Source organism: Ylistrum balloti, unplaced genomic scaffold (genome assembly GCF_031769215.1).
Source record: "Ylistrum balloti isolate Yb309-2 unplaced genomic scaffold, AGI_CSIRO_Ybal_v1 Utg370614, whole genome shotgun sequence".
In the NCBI taxonomy this organism is placed as follows: Eukaryota; Metazoa; Mollusca; class Bivalvia; order Pectinida; family Pectinidae; genus Ylistrum; species Ylistrum balloti.
Genome location: NW_026782377.1, coordinates 300779 through 324959, shown reverse-complemented (window position 1 = coordinate 324959; position 24181 = coordinate 300779). Strand labels below are relative to the sequence as shown.

The 24181-nt window shown below is 33.9% G+C and overlaps 1 protein-coding gene across 1 annotated transcript in view; it reads left to right on the top strand.

Annotated features, from left to right (window-relative positions):
* LOC132557038 (uncharacterized) overlaps positions 1–24181 on the top strand; it is a 36806-nt gene that overhangs the window by 11563 nt on the left and 1062 nt on the right. Inside the window, exons 2-17 of the mRNA XM_060221503.1 lie at positions 6817–6920; positions 9314–9431; positions 9835–9867; positions 11503–11528; positions 11904–12044; positions 12277–12372; positions 13231–13292; positions 14616–14750; positions 16248–16331; positions 20660–20768; positions 20875–21018; positions 21380–21506; positions 21885–21970; positions 22196–22271; positions 22498–22586; positions 22712–22781. Of these exons, the coding sequence (XP_060077486.1) occupies positions 6817–6920; positions 9314–9431; positions 9835–9867; positions 11503–11528; positions 11904–12044; positions 12277–12372; positions 13231–13292; positions 14616–14750; positions 16248–16331; positions 20660–20768; positions 20875–21018; positions 21380–21506; positions 21885–21970; positions 22196–22271; positions 22498–22586; positions 22712–22781 (1500 nt within the window). The remainder of the gene's footprint in view (positions 1–6816; positions 6921–9313; positions 9432–9834; positions 9868–11502; positions 11529–11903; positions 12045–12276; positions 12373–13230; positions 13293–14615; positions 14751–16247; positions 16332–20659; positions 20769–20874; positions 21019–21379; positions 21507–21884; positions 21971–22195; positions 22272–22497; positions 22587–22711; positions 22782–24181) is intronic.

Sequence of the window (24181 nt, the reverse complement as noted above, 5' to 3'; positions counted from 1 at the left end):
TCATATGATTAATGATGGGTTTGTATGGCGGTCACAATCTAGATAAGTACTCCATTTCTCTAAACAGTACCGAAACAGTGGAATCTTTCTGATATTAAAACAGGTAGAGAAATTATCTCTAACGATACTATAGACACTGTGAGACTTGTTTAATCATATCATAGACACAGTGAGCTATGGTTAATCATATCATAGACACAGTGAGATTTGTTTAATCATATCATAGACACAGTGAGCTTTGGTTAATCATATCATAGACACTGTGAGCTATGGTTAATCATATCATAGACACTGTGAGCTATGGTTAATCATATCATAGACACAGTGAGATTTGTTTAATCATATCATAGACACTGTGAGCTATGGTTAATCATATCATAGACACAGTGAGATTTGTTTAATCATAACATAGACACTGTGAGCTATGGTTAATCATATCATAGACACAGTGAGACTTGTTTAATCATATCATAGACACAGTGAGCTATGGTTAATCATATTATAGACACAGCGAGCTTTGTTTAATCATATCATATGGACACAGTGAGTTTTGTTTAATCATATCATATTCACAGTGAGATTTGGTTAATCATATCAAAGACACAGTGAGATTTGGTTAATCATATCATATGGACACAGTGAGCTTTGGTTAATCATATCATATGGACACAGTGAGCTTTGTTTAATCATGTCATAGACACAGTGAGATTTGTTTAATCATATCATAGACACAGTGAGCTTTGTTTAATCATGTCATAGACACAGTGAGATTTGTTTAATCATATCATAGACACAGTGAGCTTTGTTTAATCATGTCATAGACACAGTGAGCTTTGGTTAGTCATATCATAGACACAGTGAGATTTGTTTAATCATATCATAGACACAGTGAGCTTTGTTTAATCATGTCATAGACACAGTTAGATTTGTTTAATCATGTCATAGACACAGTGAGCTTTGGTTAATCATATCATAGACACAGTGAGCTTTGTTTAATCATATCATAGACACAGTGAGCTTTGTTTAATCATATCATAGACACAGTGAGCTTTGTTTAATCATATCATAGACACAGTGAGCTTTGGTTAATCATATCATAAACACAGCGAAATTTGTTTTATTGTATAATGCGTACATCGAGTTTTGATGAATTAAGTCATAGACACAGTGAGTTTTGTTAATTATATCATAGATACAATGAGTTTTGTTTGATTATATCGTATATACAGAATTTATTTTAACAGATATAGCGACTATTTAATTACATCATATATACAGCGAGTTTTTGTTTAATTATATAATATACTATACTAGATACATTGAAATTTGTTATATCATAGATAAAGTGAGTTATTTAACATAGTAACATAGGTCTAACCCATCATATAGTGATCGGTATCAAACTATTTTAGAAACACAGTGTGATGTAAACTAATATCTTTACCCCAGTAAATTCAACCTAGGAACACTATAAGCTGTTTTATAAACAGTTAATTCTGTTTAACCATTTCCGAAATACACTGAATTCGATCCGTTTATAAATACAGTGAATTCTACTTAACTATGTGAATTGATTATTTGACTGCCTGACTGTTGTCATGATACCCATTATGTTCTGTGTTATTACTTTTTTGTTTTCGTGGGTCTTCTGTGTGTTGAACTGTTGTATCATTTCTATATTTCTCATGCAACGGTATCAACTCCTACATTACATGATATGTTACGATATGGAAATAATCTGCTCTAATGGTAATCCGTGCGACAAACATCGCATTCATTGATAATTCGAGTGTATATATATATATATATATATAAATCGATGAATCTTAATTGATGCAAATAGGATTATTGAATATGAAATAAACACCTGCATACTAAACGAAGTGTTTACTTAGAAATCATTCATATATACTTGGAAATTTCGCTAAGAGGGATGTTTATCTCATAAATTATCCGGCTAATTTACATATCGACACACCCTGTCGCCATGCGTGACAGAACGCATGCAACATCGTTGGTTTATCCAACACGATACGGATTAACTATCTACATTTAATTCCAAAACAGTTGTTGTATTTTTGTCATGTTAATTAGAATTTCTTTTTATGTTTTTTTTTTTTTTTTTTTTTTTTGAGTTTTTTGTTTGATATCAGATCCCGGTATCTTTACATGAATTAAGCCTGATTCTGATTTAATTCTGTACGTGGGGAGATAGTTCGATTATAATTCTGAGGCGAATACATGGGTCTATTGACTTTAAAAGGGGATGTTCACTTATACTAACTAAAGGTCATCATCCAACCACCGTCCTTAATTGTTTGAAGTAATTAAACATTTCTTTTGACATTTCAGTTGAGTTTTACACAACTATATGAGTTTATGCAGATGCATCCATTGCTTCCACAAAGCAACCATCAAACTCCATTACAGCTGTCATAATCTTCAATAAGCTTCTCTTTCAGAGCAAATTCTTTATTTTCATCAATCTATGGTGTCGTCTAAAACATCTTAACTGGGGATCTTCAATATAAATTCGCAAGAGTTTTCACCAGCAGCTAATACTGTAATATAAAGCCAATAAAACCCCGTATTTAGTGAATCCGATTCTTGTGATCAGTTGTAAAGTTGGGAAGAAACAAAGTATAAATTATTTGATCTTAGTCTGCAAACAGTATCATATTTCTTATTTGTCAAATGTTCGATTTGGTTTCGAATTGATGCATGTTTGACCAAAGGACACAAACATGACTACAAATACAGTCAGTCTCTCTGCTTCCCGAGAAATACAATCTACCACGGTTAAGGAGCGTTGAGCCACAAACTGGAGTTCTTCACTCGAGGTTGCCTTCTCAAGCGCCCTACTGACTGAGAAACCACGGTCCCCGTTAAAATACTGTCAAAGAGGTATATGACACCTATTCCTCTGAGTATGGTCAGGTCACTTGGTTCTTTTCTAATTGCAGTCTAACTTAAAAGGACAAAGAATATCTTGACTGAGTATTAACTTCTACAAGTGAATGACCTTGATCGTATTGTCTGAGTTACCTACTGGTATACACTGGATAAATAATCTGTCATTTCTGTCTGTAATTATAGACTTACATTTACCATAGACTCCTATCTAACGGACGTAATTACAAACTTGATCAACTCCCATGACAAGTCTCAAAAGTCCGACCTGGTTGAATGTTCGCGTCTTCATTTTAAGTATTTTTAACTGTTTTTATTTAATAAATGTCCTGACCAATAAAAAGACAAAATCGTAATTAACAAGGAATATCTATAAATTGATTTCTATTAACAAAGATAAATTATATAACTTCTATAATTGTTTCAAGTGTCACATATCAGTGACCCCCTTCCAAGTATGAAAGGAACACTGAACGTACAACCAGCTGGCGGGAATACACGTTTGCGGTTTGTACGACTAGAATTAATGTATTTCTGGGTATACGAATAGGATAGTAGACGTAAGTAGCTGTTACATTCACAAGCAATGTTGATAAAGAAACATTTATAAGACTGCTGCACAGGCGGTCGTGTTATACTCCAGTCATTAGTCTGACTTTATCGACAAGGCCTGGCATTCACACCACCTCCCAGATTGATGGTATTCACATATAGAATGATATATACCACTTCCTAGGGTAGAAATGTACTGTAACAAGAACTCTAGGCTGTGAACTATGTCTGAGAGTCCACACAAGTTGGACACATCGTGCTTTAGGATACAGACTGTAGAGGAGTGATATTCTGGGCTAGTACACAAGTATCTAATACACTGAACTGCTTATTCATATCTGATAGAAAATGGCGCAGACAGAATGTTATATTGGACGCAAGAGAGGTAAGATCCGAATCTTCACCCGGATCCACAGGCCGATTTCAACACCGGACCATTATATAGCACCGACCTCTATTGGAATAGCGTCAGTCATAGGAACACAGCGGACCGTTGTCATGCATCAGCGAACGGCCCGACCTAGGCCAAGCAGATCCAATAGCACCGTAGATCAGGTTACTGTTCCTACTGACAATCGCTATTAACTCTTTGTATCTTAATATGTTAAATAGAATAATAAAGAATAAGGGCTTAAAGTTGGGCGTAGGTATCCAACAATTCAACAATGACGTATGGGCACAGGTTCCTGTCAGGCTGTCTCTATAGGCAATGAGACTCCAAACTTATAGATCTACAATGAAGGACAACATGGCGTAACTCTGCTGTAGCTTTGCTAGTGATTTGCGTGTGATATAGATATTCAAAATGGATATTGAACATGACCCTATGAGGACTTAACTGTGGTTGTAATGATGGAGGACTACGGATTGTCCCTCCAGGACCTGTATCCGAGCCCTACGAGTCCTTTAGGGCCAATTACAGCGTTTATCCTGGAGGGCACCAAAATGAAGACTCCAGACACGCCGGTATATTACCTTATATAAAATATTTCTGTAGAAATTGTATATTCTTTATCTGTTAATGTTATATAAGGTAGATTATATAATTTCATACGTTTTGATGGAGATTTTTATAGTTTACCATAGTCCCACAAAACTTTGGTCAATGATTGGATATAGTCACGGCCTGATGCATTTATCTCAAGAAATATCTCTTTTAACATTTCTTATATGAAGACATTCAACCAAAGTAACATCATTTCGTCAATAACCTTCTAAACGTGTTATTATAATGGAAGAGAGAGGAGATATAAGTAGGACTTTTGGTATTATTACAGATATTTAACAAATGACATTTTTAGATATGGTCGGTAGTTGTCGTGTGTTTTCGTTGGTCATGAATATAACTACTATCCGGACGTTTTTACTAGGTATTCAATAATTCTTAAATATAGTACGCGTGTTGGAAAGCATTTTATCCCCTTTCTCATGATTTTTTTCAATTCCATTTCCGAACATCATTGACAAGTTTAAATCGGAAAATCTACAAAAATGTTTGAAGAAAAATGTATTCCTGCAGTACTTTATATTTAGACGTGAAAGGATATAATGTAAATATTCATGTTTTCTGTCTTAACCACGAGCTCATGATGTCTGTCCCCGAATGACATCCAAAACACTGCCGAAACTATTACAGCCTGATCAAAAAGGAAGTTTTTTTCTGGTACAGAGTGTGTTATCCTGACCCTATACATTATGCTCACAAATTAGACTATCTTTAATATTTGTTTAAAGTATATAGATTTACACATTTAAAAAAAAACACACAAATATCTGAGGTAGTCACGTCTGTGTCAATGTATACTGGCAGCAGTGTATACAGTACATAATGTTTATCAACTTGAAACAATTATGAAAACACAAATCACAAATTTTAACCTGTACAGCTGTATTGTATCATAGGCAATGAGTGTTTTTTCACCGATATTCAACAAATGACACCTAGAAATAAAATACCAATAACATGCATTGGAGCTCAAAATCTAACGTCATTGTTAGATTTTAGTGTTGAAATTGTTAAGCAGAAGTGGATGTTCTGAACCATAACAGTTTTGAGAAAGTATCATATGCATAACTATTAGTAAGTTTAATTGTAATGGCGTGATCTCGACAAGAACGATATGATTCGGGCCCAACTTGGTTCTGATTAATAATATTATTTCTATCATTATCCATCAGGATGGACTGGGTGTGAAGAACGAAGAGGTAGTATGTTCGTGACATTTGTAGCTCGGATTTAGGGACTGACAATTTAGATTTTGTGGTCACCATCAATGTTGATTGATACCTTTTAATGTGTGTGAATAATATCTTACTAACCCAATAGTTTCATAATGATTAAACATTATGTTTACGTGGTCATAGTTTCCATGTCATGTCTGATTTTGGTGTCAGTTTTCTTAGTTAGATATTTTTGTAACTAAGCAGTGCCAATAACATTTGTAAATCCTGTGTCCCATTACTTTAAACTATACGAAGACACCACTCAATACTAACTTAAACTGTAGTAGTCTGTGATTGATTTTGTGTCCTTACGAACTAGTTGCGCATTGGAAAAAGGTATGTGTTTTATATAGTCACATATCGACAAATGAGGTCTTCAAACACATCAAATCGATTGCATTCCTACTTTGTCACTTTAAGTAAACACAGAGATTAAAAGTCCAGGCTAGTTGTGTTATTTCTATGACCTATACCGCCCCAGACGTATCATTTTCTGACGGCATTCAATTCTATACTGTCATATGTAGCTGCACAATTAGTTCTAGGGGCTTTGTTTTAAATGAACTTAGTTCGATAGCGAATGTTGAATCAATAACCTTGCTTCCGTTGACAATTTCAAAGACTGCTACATCTCAAAAACGATACATGGGATACTTTATCAGGATATCAATTTCAAAAAGATAAGACTTGACCTTAGCAACATGGTTGTTCCGAAAATATGGACAGCTACCTATGTAAGCATTTTGTTATCTTTTGTTATTAACGTCATCCAGTTAATTGTAAATTACGCCTCAATGTTTCCTCCAGCGCACATTAATGTTGAATTTTACTATATAATGGTAATTCTTTAGATGGTGTCAACAATTCATTTTTGTGCTGAATAGTTAGCTCTTCCTGTTTCCTATCATTTTACTAACTGATTACTTGTATTCTTTCCAAGGTTTCCAGAAGTGGAAGTAGACCAAGGTTATTTAAGGTTTGGAAATTTGTTTGGATGTTCCTCAGCTGGTGATGGTGCGTTTAGCTTCTTGAAAAAGTTGCTTTACCTTTGATGATTATACATATTTTCAATAAAAGGATATACCTAGCCTAAACACAAATCTTATTTCTAAAGAAATTTTCTTTTTGTAGCTCCGGCATATGTCTTTCAACACCGGAAGTCGACCAAAATTACCAGATGACGGAGATTTTTCAGTCAACCCAGAACCTGTACCATTTCAACCTCAAAATTTCATGTAAGTTTGTAAAAGAATTTTCTTGTTTAATTCAATGATGCATTTTTTCCGTCTTTATACAGTTGTTTTGCACGGAAGTCTTAATTAAGACTAAATTAATATATATTGTTTAATAGTTTAAAAACCCAGCATACACATATTATATCCATATCAAAATTTACAAAAGCTCGAAAAAAAAATCGTTATTTGATTTGTTTAACATCTGCGACAATAAATCAAAATTACCTATTGATGAGTCCATATGTATGGAAGGTAGGTCACACGCGAGACACATTATAATTGCACACTCCTATATAGGACGTCTTAATTAAGAAACCTAACCCCGGTGGACAGATAGGATCTTACTTTGTTTATGTTGTTGGCAAACCGCCAGAGTAGGTTGGTTTTACATACAATGCGTTGAGTTAATTCGGAATACACATTGTTTTTTCTCGTATTATTCAAACAAATGAATTTGAGGGTTTGTTATGATCTTATAGATTATATTGTAGATAAAGCATAACAATTCAAGTATCAGGGCTGGAGTTTATAGGTGTTCTATCAAGATTCTAAACAGAAGGCAATGTGAGAAAAATAACGATAAGATCATGTTATAGCATTCTACAAAACGCACACTGTCCGTATCAGATAAACAAGGCTAATTAGCACGGGGTAGTGTGATGACTACCTTTGACCTTGAAGTAAATCTATTTCATGTAAGATTAGTCGCATACATGTTTATATTTCTCTCATTTACAAATATATGAGTAATAAATCTAACAAGAATGAATGTTATTGCGATACTCCGAACATTTGGTTTTTCAGGCTTTTTGTGATTTTATTAATAGTAGATTTTCACAAAAACATATTTTTATTTTTCACGGCCTTCATATCCGTTCTAATTTCAAAATATCTGAAAATCAAAATCTTCTCCTCATATCCTGAATTAACAAAAATCCTGGGTGAAATCACTTGTTTTCCAAACCTTCACGTGCAACTTCTCGATATCAGGAATATGGCACCACAGGCTAAGGGCTACGGAGGTGGTGGAGGTGCTGCTGCGGAGTAAGTATCGGGACAAGTACATAGCTCATAATGCGTTGTTATTCTTTATTGTGAAATGCATGCTCGACGTCAACCATCGCTATTTCTGTTACAATATCCTGATCACTGATGTGATCATTAGGTGTCCTTTTGTTCTTTCTGCGTTTCGGAGACTCACTACTGATATTATTTACTTTACCTGTGATCTAACCTACTGTGTAACATCGTGCGTGTAACGTTGGAGACACGCACATGAGTTTGCCTTTAGACATATATCCGTGCCAAGATATTGATTAATTCTAATGTTGCCATTCGATTGATTGATATTTAAATGCCATTCTTTAAACAAAGAAAAAAGTCTTAATGTTTGTGTGTGTTTTCTTTGGATGTAAATAACTAAATCTAACCATTGATACAATAATGCTTATTGATTCGTTTGTTAAACGAAGATAACCACATGTCTGAAGGTTCTATCATTTAAACAAAAGTATATATCTAACAGATTAAATTCTTCGTATGATATTTTATAAACGAGAATATATATCTAACAGATTAAATCCTATATATGTTTTATAAATGATGTTTACGTATTATTTAAATTTCCATCTGACAAAGTCAGACCGTTCTGATTTAAATCTCCGCTGATTGTTAACGTCTATTAAATTCCAATCTACCTGACGGCACACGACCACCGGCGGGCACTATATACCAGCCAATCTACCTTCGATAGCTGTGAAAGGCAGGGGATATAACCCAAGGTTACCACATATTTATCGCTGATTAGCAATAGCCAGGCCAGACTATTTATCATCTGTCCCTTTTTATTGGGAATTGTAACGAATTATGATAGTGTTTTTTTCTTAATACATGTACTTTGTTTGTATACAAGTTACTAAACGACGCTCCTGAGTATGCAGATTTGAGATGTGCATGTATCAGTGCATTTTATATACAATTAAGTTACACGAAGCAATGAAGCATTCAATTTGGCTAATATTTTGTACCTTATCTTAAACAAGAATTGCCGTACTATAAATAATAGCTAGATGAATATATCCCTTTCGTGTAGTCCAAAGCTAGTTCATTATACCATGTTAAGTTTAAAGATTTAAAAGAACATCAATATATTTGAGAAAGAATCATAAATGGTTGAGTTTCGGTTCAGCTGATATTTGATATCCTTGTGTTCATATCTGTGTGTGTTTAAAAAGAAAATAAAGAAAAGTCACTCGTTGAAATTGGATGTGAACGGAAACTGTTGATGCATCAATATTCACTTGTTCAAACACAATTCGGTAGAATTTATTTCTAAGTCAGTACAAATTTCTATCAGGGGCACGCTAAAAGTGGTTTCTCCTCTTTAATTCTAGGTCTTCCACTTCGATGAAGAAGGTTCCAATCCCCAAGCGGCATCTGGATTCCTTTGGGGGTTATGAATACAGTATGGGTGCTAAACGCGGGATAATACTTCACACAGACAGATACCAGGTTTGTGTTCAGGTTTTATGTCAACGTTTCGTTATGTATCGATTTTCAAATATTTAAATATTTTTTTAAATATTTATTAGACAAGTGTCATTTTGATTTCCATAACGCCCGCACAGACTTTTGTAAGCACACCTTAATAACCATGAATTAGTTAAATAACATGTTTTACTCTAATGTTATAACTAATACCAGTGTAGGTATGTATTTTCTACCTTACGTTTCTGGTAAAAAAGTGAATAATATTTTTGGATTGGCTCACTGTTAGAATTAAGTGGTGCACGAAAGGCTTGTTATACTACTTTTGTTACTTTCAAGTTAATCGAAACTACTATACATTGTCATAAAAACGTAAAAATTGTATCTATAGCAATCAGCCAATTACATTGTTCTAACTATATGCCAGAATTTCAACACGAAATCACACATCTCGGACCAGGTAGTGTATTAACATATTTATGTATGTATATTATAAAACATATCCCTATGCTTAAATTTTCATTCTCATGGTAAGTATGGCTTCTTATACATGCTAAGCGTGTATGCCGCGTTACCGTATTGCTTTCTACTTCTGATTACGTGCGGCTAAGCAACTCTTTCCATTTAAGGATGAAAAATATATGAAGATATTATATATTAACACAATATTTCTTTGTATTATTTGACTATACTATTACTGTGATGTGTGCTCCTCTGAATTAACGATTCATTATGTTTCGTACTAAACATACATGTTATACATGATCTGATTGCAGTATTTGTATCCCTTCTCGGTATGTACTGTTACACTGTTCGGAGTTTTTATCCAATGGTGGTGATGTAATCTAATGGTATTTCCTAGGTAGACTTGTCCATTTCATGGAATTAGCCATGTGCAGTAGCTAACACTGCATGGAGAAGGAGGATGTATTTGGGTTGTGCTAGTAGACACGAACGGCTTCCCAGTGGAAGCAAGTGTGATTGTTGTTGTTGCTAAGTGAGATTTGCTTGAAACAATCATATTCTACTGTAAAACGGGAATGTTAAGAGTTATTTTGCATTTCTTTCGATCACTTCAGATTTTTAGTATTCTCCTAGATTTAAAATTTTGGACATAACTGATTGGTCGTACAATGATGAATGCTAAAAACCTGCATGATGCAGTTTGCTTATTATCTGGCTCTTATGTATCTCATTCTCAGTTAAGTGTGTATTTTTCTTAATTTTTTTTAAACAAGCGATAATGATACTCAATTTTACTAAAAGCCGTTCCCGAATTACAGTAATTAATTCATCTGTTAGTCTATCATTAATATCAATTCATGAAATAATAAACCTTTTGATTTCATTAACGTTCCAAATTCTAATGATTATTTCATGATGGTGAAAATGGCATGGACTAGCAACTTTAAAACAATTCATGTAAAATAGTAACCGTTCATGTCGTCAATTCAGTTTTCAATGTTAATAGAGCACGGAATCTTGGATTTAACATATAACAGACATTTCACTGATAATTGAAATTGTCACATAACACTTTATTTCGCTAGTTCAATGCATTTTTATCAAATATTTCTTTCTAAGACGATATTGATTTGATGAATACAGATGTCAGAGATGTTAATGAATTCTATTATAGTAAAACGGATGACTGCAAGTGATCGCTAATGTTTGCATTGAACAGAACAAATGTAGTTTGTAAATAAAAAGAGGATGTTTAGCTCGAATTCAGACGGCACCATACTAGGGCAAGAGTGCCAGAGCATAAAGAATTTGCTGGGAATATAATACAGCTTACATAGAACAAGTAATATGTAGATGCAATGCTAATACTACTGGTTTGTACGTGTATGGTAGTCATTAAACAGTTTATCTTAATATATGATATGGTGGGGTTTTATTTAATTTGACTAAAACAGTATTAAAGTAATAATTCAACAAAATTTGGAACATTGGGTTTTGAAATAAACTTCTTGATACTTTTATGAATACAGCGAATATAATGTTTTTCGTTGTGCTGATATTCTGATATCATTAACCTCTCAAATGAAAAATCTAAACAATAGAATACAAACAATGATTTATCTTTTCACAGTGGGATTCGCCTAAAGTGTTCGAGGGGTAAGTCTAGTCAAACTAAAGTATTTAGAGCAATAAATTGAAATGTTATTTCTTGAACAGAGTACAAGCAAAAGAAAAATTGTTGGAATAATACTAGTTTTTAAAATCATAGTGTTCAGTCAACCAAGAACCTGTTCCATTTCAACCTGCAAGTTTGTCAGATAATTTTCTCCGTCTTTATACAATTGTATTGCACGAAAGTCTTAAGTAATACTAATTTTAATATACTGTTTAATACTTAAAAACACCAGCATACATATATTATATCCAGAAATTTACAAAAGCTCCTTCGTTATTTGATTTATTTTACATCTGCGTTCGTTCTCTGTAAATTCGCCATACACACCGATTTTAAGTATTCTGCCTGCATTGTAGTTTAAGCCAAAGGGAGAGATTACGGGCTGAGCTGGAATATATGGAAAGACTACGATACGTGAAACGTCGACGGGAGGTGCTACCACACCGAGCGCAGATTGACCTCTTAATGGGAGGCAAGAAAGTGGAATTCGTAGAAAGGTATGGGATTCAATTATTCTACAATTACATCACTTTCCTGTTAATGTCGAAGCTATATCTATTGGATAGATAGTGATATCACAATAGAGCTTTTACAGGTAAAATATGATTGACAGATAAATAAACACTGAAATATCCGATGTGAGGCATCCAGGTATTCGGTAATTTCATTTCTTAAAATGTCATTTGTTTTAATACAAAATTGGTTCATTATACATTGTTTTTACTACAGGTTCGACATTCAAAAAGAAATCCAAAAATTGAAATCACTAATAATGCCTCAAAACGCCAGAGATTTGTACCATGGAAGGGGAATCCCTCTGCCAACGTAAGTCAATACATTATTGTAGTTTTTGTATGGTGTATACTACTATAGATATTTACCCTACAACTGGCGCTTTCGGAATACACTTTTCACACATTTTTGTGATCGACTCTTTTCGATAGTGACGAAAAACAGTTGTATTTCAGAACGTGCATTAAGTCTACTGAACTACTTTCTTATTCACTTAAATATTACGTTTAAAGATGTAAATGATTCTTTAAATTAGCGATTTTATTTGTTTTAAATGCCATAGACTTGTTGTTTCAGTGTTTATATCCGTTGCCATTTGGAACTATATTTCCAATGTCAATGTCCGGTATACAGTGACTTAAAAGACCAAATATGTCTGATAATTTGTTTAAATTTCGATAGTCTGAATTTTCAATAAATGATACAAGAAAAATAGAATACTTAGTCAGTGTCTTAGAATTAACTGGTTTTTTTTTTTTTTTTTTTGAGAGAGAGAGTGAAGAAAGAGAAAAGATAGCGAGGTTTCTCTGCATGCGACTACTTCGAAATGTATCGGCTTTGCATGGTTACAATCAATGTAGAAGGAAGTGTTTTCTCCATAACAAATAAAATAATTATCCGATACTAGGATACCCGAAGTGACCAGGTTGTTAAGAGGTTTAATATTCAGGTAAAAGTGCCAGTTCAGGTTAAAAAGTCCCGACTTCGTTCATCCTTGGTCTAACAGTATAAGCTATCATAGAGAAATCGAAATCTTGAGTACTGTTTGGCATTAATCATAGAAAAAATAACTTATTCCAATATTTACGTCAATAATAACTGATATACATTGATGTCAATACCTTTATCTTATTTTTTCACAACTAATAAGATAATATTATTCATTTCCAGGGAGCACTCATCTGTTAAACCTCGGAGACCACCTTTAATAGATTATGATAGTGACGAGGACAGTAAGTGAATTATAATCATAGTTGTTCATACATTTCATGTTTATATCGAACGGAGATAAAAGGCCTTGACCTATCTAACTGCATATGTGGGTCCAATATTCAATAAAAGAAAAAAAAAACCGGGGAAATGTGTGTCCGGTATTCAGCGATAGAATTAATAAAATTAACTTATATATGTTTTGATATGACTTTTCAAGGTTTTTTTAATTAACGAAAAAAGATGGAAAAAGTCATATATGTTTACCCAGTATTCAGTAATGGAATAAATTCAGAAAGGCTACAGGAGTTTTTAACGGTAGAATAAATAAAGAACCTGCATATGTGGTCTCAGTATTCTGCAATGCAATGCATCTAGCGGCGAAATATGAGGGCCAAGTAAAGAACCACTATACATATAAAGAAACTACCTAGTTATTTTATGTTCAGAAATGAAAGAGAAATTGTTTATCTTAATTTGTGTATCTACTACGTTTATATCTGAGCACGAGTCAGAGCCAGCTCATAGAAATGTAAGCAATTTAAACTAACAAATCAACAGAGTGAACATTGTTTGGTTGCATCATGGATAGGTCTTGGCCATTATTTCTGAAATGTTAACACTCCTTGTGAAATACAGAATCAATTAAGATACAAATGTCTTCTGTGAACTAATGTTCTATATTATCATCTGTACACATTATCTATATGATCTTGCCATGGAATATGTTGATCATATGTCATTTTAACTCATCCATCCTGTCTTGGTAATCCAGTACCTCTCATCCAATCTTCATTTCCCCCTTTAGCTTTAGATATCCAACAGTTATATCTTCTCCTTGCTTGCCTTCTTCTGATGTGTTTCTGGTAATGGATATTATTATGGTTACGGTGAAACAGTAGCACCAGTAACGGACACAATCATTCACCCAAACATCACACACAATACTTCTTAATCACCATTATTTCGTGTGTGAAGAATTAGCAAATTGTTCACACACAAAACAGATTTATTTGCACCATAGCAAAATATCTCAATAATGTTTACTTCGTAATCAAAGTTTATCTATTTTACATGTCTAGAACACAATTGTGCTTTTCATGAATCACATATGTATAAAAATATACATATGATGTTTATATTTATACTGGTGTATCCGACAATATAGCTAGTAAAGGGTATGACGCTACCAATGTCATCAGCATCAATCTTGGAACGATAATATGTGGTAGCGGGTCCAGCTTTAAATTAACGCTTGCCTAGAAATACATGTCTGTGTCTATTGGCTTCTTCTGCTAGAAGATTTGCCACTGGTCTTGGTAAATAATGTTTCGTCTCGTTTCCAGTAACCTCGTCTGCTCGAAGCACGTTTCAACGTTCCAAGTATTCTCATGACCCCGATATGGGGGGATCAAAAACAAAAACACGGCGTAGCTATGATGGTCATCTGCCGAGAATTAACACCAGATCTTCCATGTTAGGTACAGATACTTAATACTTACGTGTGACACTTAACATGCTTGCCGTGTACGGGTCCGGGTATGGAACCCTCCTGACTTACAAAGTGTGTCAACTAACATATATGTTTGATGTTTTCTTACTCTAATACTCTACACGACTGAATGAGTAAATAAGACTTACCGACGGAAAGTATCTTAGTTAGTTTAATCATGGATGTATTGTACTGCAATTGTGTAACATTTTGTATATAAAATATGGGAAATACTACTTCAACGTATGGTTTAAACAGATTCTTTAAGGATAACATTATGTACAACTCGATGAAAAGTTATTGATAATATTATTGAAACGTTGATTTGAAAAGGATATCAGTGCATGAGTAGAATAGCAGTAAAATATCTAATATTTAGAGTATTTCTTAACATGTGTGACAGTATGGGATGCAATGTGACTTTAGAAATAGACATATGACATCTATATAAATTCACAAAAGAGTTCTGCTTTCCTGTTTTTACATGCTTTCGCACGTCACAAATCTGATTGCAATATAAATAAAGTAAGCTTCATAGGGCATGTACAATCCATATATAAGACCCCATTCGTATTGGCATTACATATCTACCAATGATTAATGGACAGACCATGTCGTGGTTGATGGGGGTTGTAAACGAAATGAGGAATTTAGTGTACCAGGTACATTTAGTTTAAAATGCGACATCGTGGAAGTTTAATATACGGAATATCGAATGGCTGAGGAAATCGAACATCCACGAAACGCTAAACTACAGGCTTGGCAAGGTAGGATTGCATGTTTTAGAGTAGATATAGAAGAGTTTCAGGACTGTTGTGTTCTTAGATGACGTTTACATTAGTGGTATATAATCGTTCTTCGACCTGTTCAGTTTACAACCTTCAAAATTAAATCCGATTTTGTGGTTTTGTTTGACGCATGGTATTAATCCAGCATGCATTTCACTACAGAAACCAACCAGCATGAAATCCTCTGAATACTTATCTTAATCCTTCAATAATCCTTCAAATTTGCGGTGAAGTTATGAGTTGATATAATCTGTGATCCCGACGTCTGAAACGTTTTCAAATGTGGATTTTAATTAATGTGTTATAAGGACAAGGTAAACTTTTGTTCCGATATGTTTCATTTACTTCAGACGATGGACATTTTATTTATTATATATGAAATGTGTGTTTATATATATAGTAGCGTGGATTATATTATAAATTGTATATTCATGATTCTATGAAATATTCATGTATGTATGGTGTTAATGTTCTGTATTTATTTTTTGTATATAAAATCAATTTTTACACACTAATATGTGACTAAACTAAGACCCCTGCCAACTATGACACGCAAAACAAAATCTGAGCGTCTGCACGCAGAGTAACTTCTGCCATATTAAACTCACTCACTCACATACCAGCACAAACGATTTAAACACACTTTACCTTGAACAATGATCTTACACGATTCCATCCAATTTTCTTTCATCAAACAGGATATGGATCTTCGGCACCCATCATACTGGCCAGAGAAAGGCGCACTGTAGATCAAATAAAAGCTAGAATTAGCATACCTGCAGGTTTGATTATGTAGCAAATGACCCTATAATTCATTTATATTTCTACATTTTTTTCGGACAATTATCGACGAATGCTATTCTATATTTTCACCAAATATACAATTCTCAATGTTTTATCACATGTATACTTCTATCTTTTGACTACTGTTCTTTTCTTTAAGATTCTATATAAAATTATTTAATATCAAAGATTACTATTTCTGCTAAAACATGAAAGAGGACATTGTTATCTCCCCTTTGCAAAAATTTGCAAACTTTATAAAGAGTCATGCTGGTTAGCTTGAGCGCTATACTTCTAAACCGTTGTGTTGCTGGTGTGTGGCATATATAATACTATATTATAATAATAGCTGGTAATCCCGAGGCTGTGGATACAAATAATACTGTGTGGGGGATGGCTTTTGTGTGTGAGGCGTATTTGTATATTTCCTGAAGCTGAAAGTGAAGGTGTTTGATATTGGTGCAGTACTATGTTATTGTTGTAAATTCGCTGATGTTTAACTTTGTTTTGAATTTTTCTAAATTTGACGAGTACGTTGATTGCTACACCTTTCCTTTCGGTATTTGCGCCGCAGCAATTAACATGGACTGCTTTACTGCCGATTTAATTTTGTCGGCAATTCTGATTTGTTTCACTTTTTCGTCGATGCTGGAGTTATGTGTGAGTTTACTCCTATTATTGTTAAATCTTTCATATTTTGTTCTTATGTTTTATATCGATTTTAAGGAAAGAAACACATTTTCGATATGTCATGCATATACTGACAGATATCATAGCGAACGTATCATTAATAAAAAATGTTTATTAACATGGAATAAGTTATAAAAAAAGTATACAGACATTTAAAAATTACGTGTAATTTCTTATTCTTGGTAGTAATTTTTTTATAACTATTTTTCTTTTTGTTATAATGAGAATACAACAAATCGCATGTTATTTTGAGCAACCTTAGTAATAAAACTTCCTGGCTTTCAAATGTAGACGATGTGCCTAGCGGGAAGAAGGCATTATCAGTTAGGGTGCATCAAATGCTGGGCGAGTCAGACAGGTTCTCAGAAGAGGGGCCTTGGACACCAATCTTACGACAAGGTATCGCTTGGTCTCGTTACTATTATCCTCCGTAGTGAGTGGTTATTATCCTCCACAGTGAATGATCGTTAATCTCCTCTATGAGAGAGATAATTTCTACAAGACAATTCACTTAGATTTTTTTATAATTGCATTTGACATGAACTTTCTTTCGTCATATGCAAAGGCTATTTATTCCTATATCAACATGCATGTACTTGTCCTACGGTGTGTGACGTCATAAAATCCCGGCATTACGTCAGTATATTTTGTGAGACATCAATGAACAAAGTCCAGCACAAAACAGACAAGTGTCTGTGGTGCGCTAAAGCTATGTGTTTTTATTCATAGTACAAGTTGTCATACAAAGGAGAGTTTATAAGTATAAAAGTATTATTGCAGTATTTTTGACGTGTTATGCTATATCACATATGTGATTCCACATACCATGTGTCTTTCGCTTTTCATTTCTACATTTGATCTCAATACATTGAGTCATCATGTTATTTGATCATTATCATTTACAACACCAGAGTGCTATCCCAGGTATTTTTTACATCAAATATGACATATATCATATGTATCGCGATTAATGATTAATGGGTTTTTTTTTTAAAGAATATTCATAAAAAAATACATTTATATAAAAAAAACAGTTAATGTAACATGTAGACGCAGATTAATTTTGACAATATCAGAACAGAAGAGTTCAAATATCTCAGCTCCCCTTGTGTCTTTTTTCTCACCCTTTCTGGTACACAGAGACGTCAAATGTAGCATTCAATAGCATTACGTTTTGCTATCAGAGATTTGCCATACATCGTCTTCGTTTTCTGCAAGAGCACATACCAGTAATTTAAAGACGATGAAATATCACCCATTGTATATACCAAACTTAAATACCAAATTGTATCCATTCAAACCATAACTAACATATATCAAAGAGAATTTAATTTAAGTTATTCATAATTCATGAATTTTCCTTTTTTTTTCCTTTTTTTATATCGTTTTCATTCATTCGAGTAAAAATCGTTTTCCCTCTCTCATCATTTAATTCCCTGAGTCCAAATTGCCGTTCAATCTGAACCTGTCAATGTATAACAAAGCATTGTTCTCTGTATTACGTAAGGGTTACTCGAGTTTTGATTGGTCGAGGAACTATTATTATTTCAGTTATGGTACTTATTGTTAAAACTGTATGATTTTCATATATTTACAGAAGTATCATGTATGTTATTGTTGTTTTATTTATAAACGTTTCTTTGTACGGTGCTAATGTTGAAAGATCAAAAGGATGAAACAACTGTGTTTATTTTCCACATTTTACTTGAACATGTACAGAATCTACCTTTTTTGGTAAGATGGTTGTGATACGATGTGTCTGTTTGGTAAATGTAGTGTTGCTGTAATTTGGACTGACATCCATATATTCGATTGAAAGCATGTAATTCTGTAACAAGGAAGAAATTGATCTGTTTCAGGGAGTGCATGAGATTTTCTTTAAAGCGAGGCAGCACAAGGCCTTTAATAAGGCTGTTTTTAGGTCTGGGGTAGCATAGAATCGAATATTCCTTAGATACTGTGATATTTGCGCAACAGTATACCAAGATATTCATCGTCCTTATTTTATAGTTATCAATTTATTGCATGTGTTACAAGATCATTTGGTAATGCATTGTTGTGTCAGTCTCTTAGAAATTTTCAGTGATAGAAAAGAATTGCCTGAAAATCTGAAATTCTCTCTTGTGTTTGAAAACTATTTCTGCTGCTTTAAAGAAATGAAATTCTGACAAACTATCTCAACAATGCAGTTTTCAAGCCGTTGCTGTTATTCCTATGGCTGTTTCAAGCTTGTAGCTATATCTTCTGCAAACCATATGGACTCCAGTCCAAATTAATCCGCAATACTAACTTTACCTGTAAGCACATGTTCTTCATGCATACTTTAATAGACAATCTAACACGATTCGGTGCTTAATAGAAAATCTAGATATAGACAAAAGAATTCACGCGCATATTGGAGTGCTGTATTAGCATAAATATTATATTTTGCAAAGGATATAATAGTTTAGTAATTAAACATCATGGCTTGTAGTTTCCAATGTGGAAATAGATATGATAGAGTACAGCGTTTTTTTTAGACTAGTTACACCGGTTATAGTATGTGTGAGGAATAATAACAACACATGTTTGGCTTCTGTGATCCCTACATAAATGATTTGTCTTTGTTTTGTCAACAAATAAACAACAAATAAAATATCTCTCATAAGTTTGCTTTCAATTTCTTTTTGAAATGTTGTGCATGTTTCTTAATCATATACACATATATATACTTGTGTGTTACATAACACAGAAATGTATTTAGACTACTTATAACATTTTCTCTGATCTTAACGAGTTTACATCTGTTTACATTTTAAATATGATCATATAATGATTCAGATATGTACATTTTCAGTTTTTATTGTTAAAATTAAATAAATCTTGAATGTAATTTAAAAACTTCGAAATAAGTCGCGATAAAAAGAGAAGAGGAGTGCCTGACAGATCAGTACATCAGGAAGAGGGACTTTGGTAATGACTTTTATATTGTTTGTGGAATCAGAATGCACGTGAGTATACATTATTTGCACGACCAGTCATGTGAAATGTATGGTTGATACATGTATGTGGCGTATTGTGTGCCGAGTATGATTGATACATGTGACGTACTGAGGTATGATGTAATGTGCTGTTATCCACAGTCACCATCACTACCCTAACAACAAGCTATATATGTGCGATAACTGCCTCTTGCTGCTAGTGTATTAACACCAAATCCTTTATTAATGCTTATATAATTGTAGTGTTACTTTCTTACTTGCAAGTATGCGCTACTGACAATTCACAACATTTAACTCTTTCTTCCCTAGTCTTCATCATACATTTCTTCTGATATCAAGCTTCATCTAGTATGAAGTTCTTTATTACAAATTATCATTATCGTACCTTAAACCAAGAAATAGTTCAGGGCGCAAAAACACGATACAAATTACGTGCTATCTGTTAGAACAATATCTACACAAACGGCTTGATATCGGAAGTATTTGTCACGACTTTAAAACTATTTGTCCCTCTAACCCTTTTAACATGTTTGTCGCTTAACTGACATACCCAATCTGACTCTTGCAATGTCTTGTAATTACGGTGATCTTAACTTATGTTTCGTTTGTCCTGACGACGTTGCATGTCATATACTAAACAATATATCACGATGTAGGTACACAGCCAGCTTACCTGCGCCGATCCCGAACCAATGTGTCCAAGTTTGATAATGCTATGCCAAGAAGTTACACATCTGTACAAGGTCGTCCGGACAGAGACCTCAAGTAAGTCACAAACAACCTTTAAAACACAGTTAATAACATATACAGAGGCCAACCGAGTAAATCTGTGCAATGATTAAAATCAATCAAATGCTTATTTCTCTTGTAGAGTTACCCCAAAAGCAGAAAATGTTAGGCGAGTTGATATACCATCTGCTGGTGCCGTACCTAGAATATCTCAGTCGCGAGGAGGACGACCTGAAACTAATCCGGAGCCAGGAACTATGGAGATTCCAGAAGCGAAAGAAAATGTGTAAGTTATCAAATTGAAAATAACGTAAATCTGACAAAATCGGCTAGAGTTACTACGTTAGACACTAACGTCTAGAGCCCCATATTACTGTAACGAGTTATCAAATTTACAGATGAATAAAGCAAAATGATTTAATAAAACTCAAGATAGATTCTCCACATTTTCATAGGCTCGATTTTGAAAATAAGGAACATATACCCGATTGTAGCACATTATTTTACATGTATAAATAAACCTGGAAAAGCGTCTGTGACTGAGCTGCACGACTCATGCCATTTATCTAAATATTTGTTGGTTTTTGTAGCTTAATTTGATAAATATAATGCTTCAATACCCTTATGGTGTTAATTTTTCTTCACAGTGAACATGACGACCCTGCCTCTATGGAGGTATACGAAGACCTAACTGACCGTCAAAAGATGATGTCAAGTAGAACCTCCAAAACTGCCAGTCCTGTTAAACCGCCCGCCACGCCAAATCCTTTACGGGTGAGAAGATGTTCTGAAAAAAAATGTACAACTCAAATTGATGCGCGTGCTAGCAATATCATCGGAAGCAAAGTAAAAATGATATGAAATAGATATAAAAGTAAAACCAATATTAAACAACTGAAAACACTTTGTTTTGTATTTTACTTAAAACATGAGACTAGAATCAGTATCAAGATTTTTAAAAGTTAAAATCTCGTCTAGAAAAATATTGTCTATGGAAGAAATAATGATATTTCATACACACGAAGGCAGAATCAGCAAATCGTATTGAAATGAAACAGTTTGAAACCAATGTTTATGATCAAATTACGTAAAAATAATCTCTCAATGCTGGAGAAAACGTGTTTACGACTGTGTTTTGTTGGCACGAAACAGGGAAGTGAATTGTCAATGATGATCCCAGAAACAGAACGAAGCGAACTACATGCAACATTTAAGAAATTAGACACAGATTCTGATGGGTAAGTATACACACAGTAACACAATACTACAATCAGATCAAATTATTTTCGTACTTTATTTTGTGATAATCCGAATATCTACAACTATAGTGATGAGGAGAATGCAACAATCATTTACACCAACTCAAAGACAAGGTATAATGTTTAGTGGAAGGGGGTGTTAATTACTTAAATCATTTTCCTTAACCACCAATAAATATTCCAAACCATTATGTCTCCTTACAGACATTTAAAGTATGCCCAACTACAAACACAGTTACCTAAACAGATGTCCCAACAACAGGAGCGCTTCCTGAAGGAGGTACGTTTCACGTGTTTTTCATATAGACAACTAATCTATTAAAAGAATGATAAGGATTCTTTAAAAATTACATTCAATGTTTTATTTGTATATCAAAATCAATCGAAACATTTTAATGATCGAAATAAAAAAAAACAAAATGAAAATTTGAACTATGAATTGAAATAATGAAACATCAAGTTTACAAAGTTTTGGTTGAGAAACGTAAAACATGTTATTTTTACAGGTTTACGACATCACCAGTTCCAATACTTTCTTCGGTGTGGATGAATTCCTGTTGATGTCTTCTCTAACAAAACTAGTGACAAATATGAGGTAAGAAACATTTGTGTGATTCCTTCCTAATCAAAATTAAAGAGTATCAATCCACTTACTTTCAAAGAAATGTCTTTTTTACAATATGACTGGTTGTCATTATAAATTCTGTTTATGTTTTGTAGTTCCTCCCTCCAAGTCACATTTCAGACATTGGATTTTAGTACCTTAAAGGACGATATAATAGCTTTCGTGGTAAGTATCATTTTGTTACCAAATATACATCAATACCCACAATTTCCACCAAAAAAGTTTCTCTTCAACCCTACTTACGTATGTAGGGATTAAAATAGCCCCGTTAAATATTACTAAATTGGTCAAGTATTATTACCATTTCAACATTTACTGAAAAAAAGCACACTCCCAATTAAATGTCAATATTCTTTAAAGTGATAAACTATGGTTAGCAGTTTTGAATAGTATAATATGACACACATTCCAAATCCAAATTCACAGTTGATTAAACTCTGCCAAACTACGCGTTCTCATATCCGCGTCCGCGAGACATTGGTAATAAAATATATAACACGATTAGCACGTGCATGGGTACATGTAGCAGTATTCCGTGCTTCTCAGACTTGTTTGTCATCCTTCAGGTATCTAGCAAAAATAGTCTGGTATTGAAATTCGTTTGACATTGGGTAAAGAATATCGAGGCAAACTGTCGATGAACGCAACGAGGCAACGCAGTTACTGTCAGCTGTCAATACCCTTAACGTGGCGGCATTATTGCTCTGATTGTCCGTAGGGCACAATATCACCACAGCCGCATTAGACAGGCTGGTCCCACCACCAAACCTGTCACGTTCACTATGACGTCGAAAATCACTATGACGCCCATCTAAACGGTACAGACTGAGTCTTGACTCTTTAGAGAAGGGAACCCGGTTCCATTGTTGCAAAGGAACACATTTGAAAGGTGACGTAGGAGATATGGAGTCTGGTGTTACGTCGATGGCAACTTTGGGGCATTTTCGCTTGGTTGTCATTGAAACCAATGTGACATGTCAAAGATGCATTGACAATTATCCACTAGCACAACGTATTTTTTTCAACAAGATCATGACCAGTATCATGTGGTGTAACACACAATGGACTATCTTTGTTAAAACAATGTTGACACGTTACCCTGGTACCCAACAGATCATTCGGCAATTGGGCATGTATGTGACATATTAATTCGGAGAATTCGAACGCCCTAAATCCACCAGCAACTCTCTCCGTACTACACCAGGTACTTCTGGAAGAGTGACAGAACATTCCTTTGGCACTAATAGATAGTGCAATAAACTTTAAACATCGCAGAATTCCAGCAACAACAAATGCTAACGAGGGTATACTTGTCATTGCAGTCGGGAGAATCAATGGCTGTCACCTATTCAGCCTTGAGATTTCTTGATAAAATGATGATGGCTAACTCGAAGTTGTAGTATCTAATAGAATAGAAGTGTGTCTTCAGTTGGCTGTATAAATTAAACGATACATTGACACGAAGTAACAAAAAAATTACCAGAAATGGAGTTTACGTTTTTCTTGTGTGTCAGTAAATGATAAATTAATATATATTCAATAAAAAGGATGCCACGATTATTCAA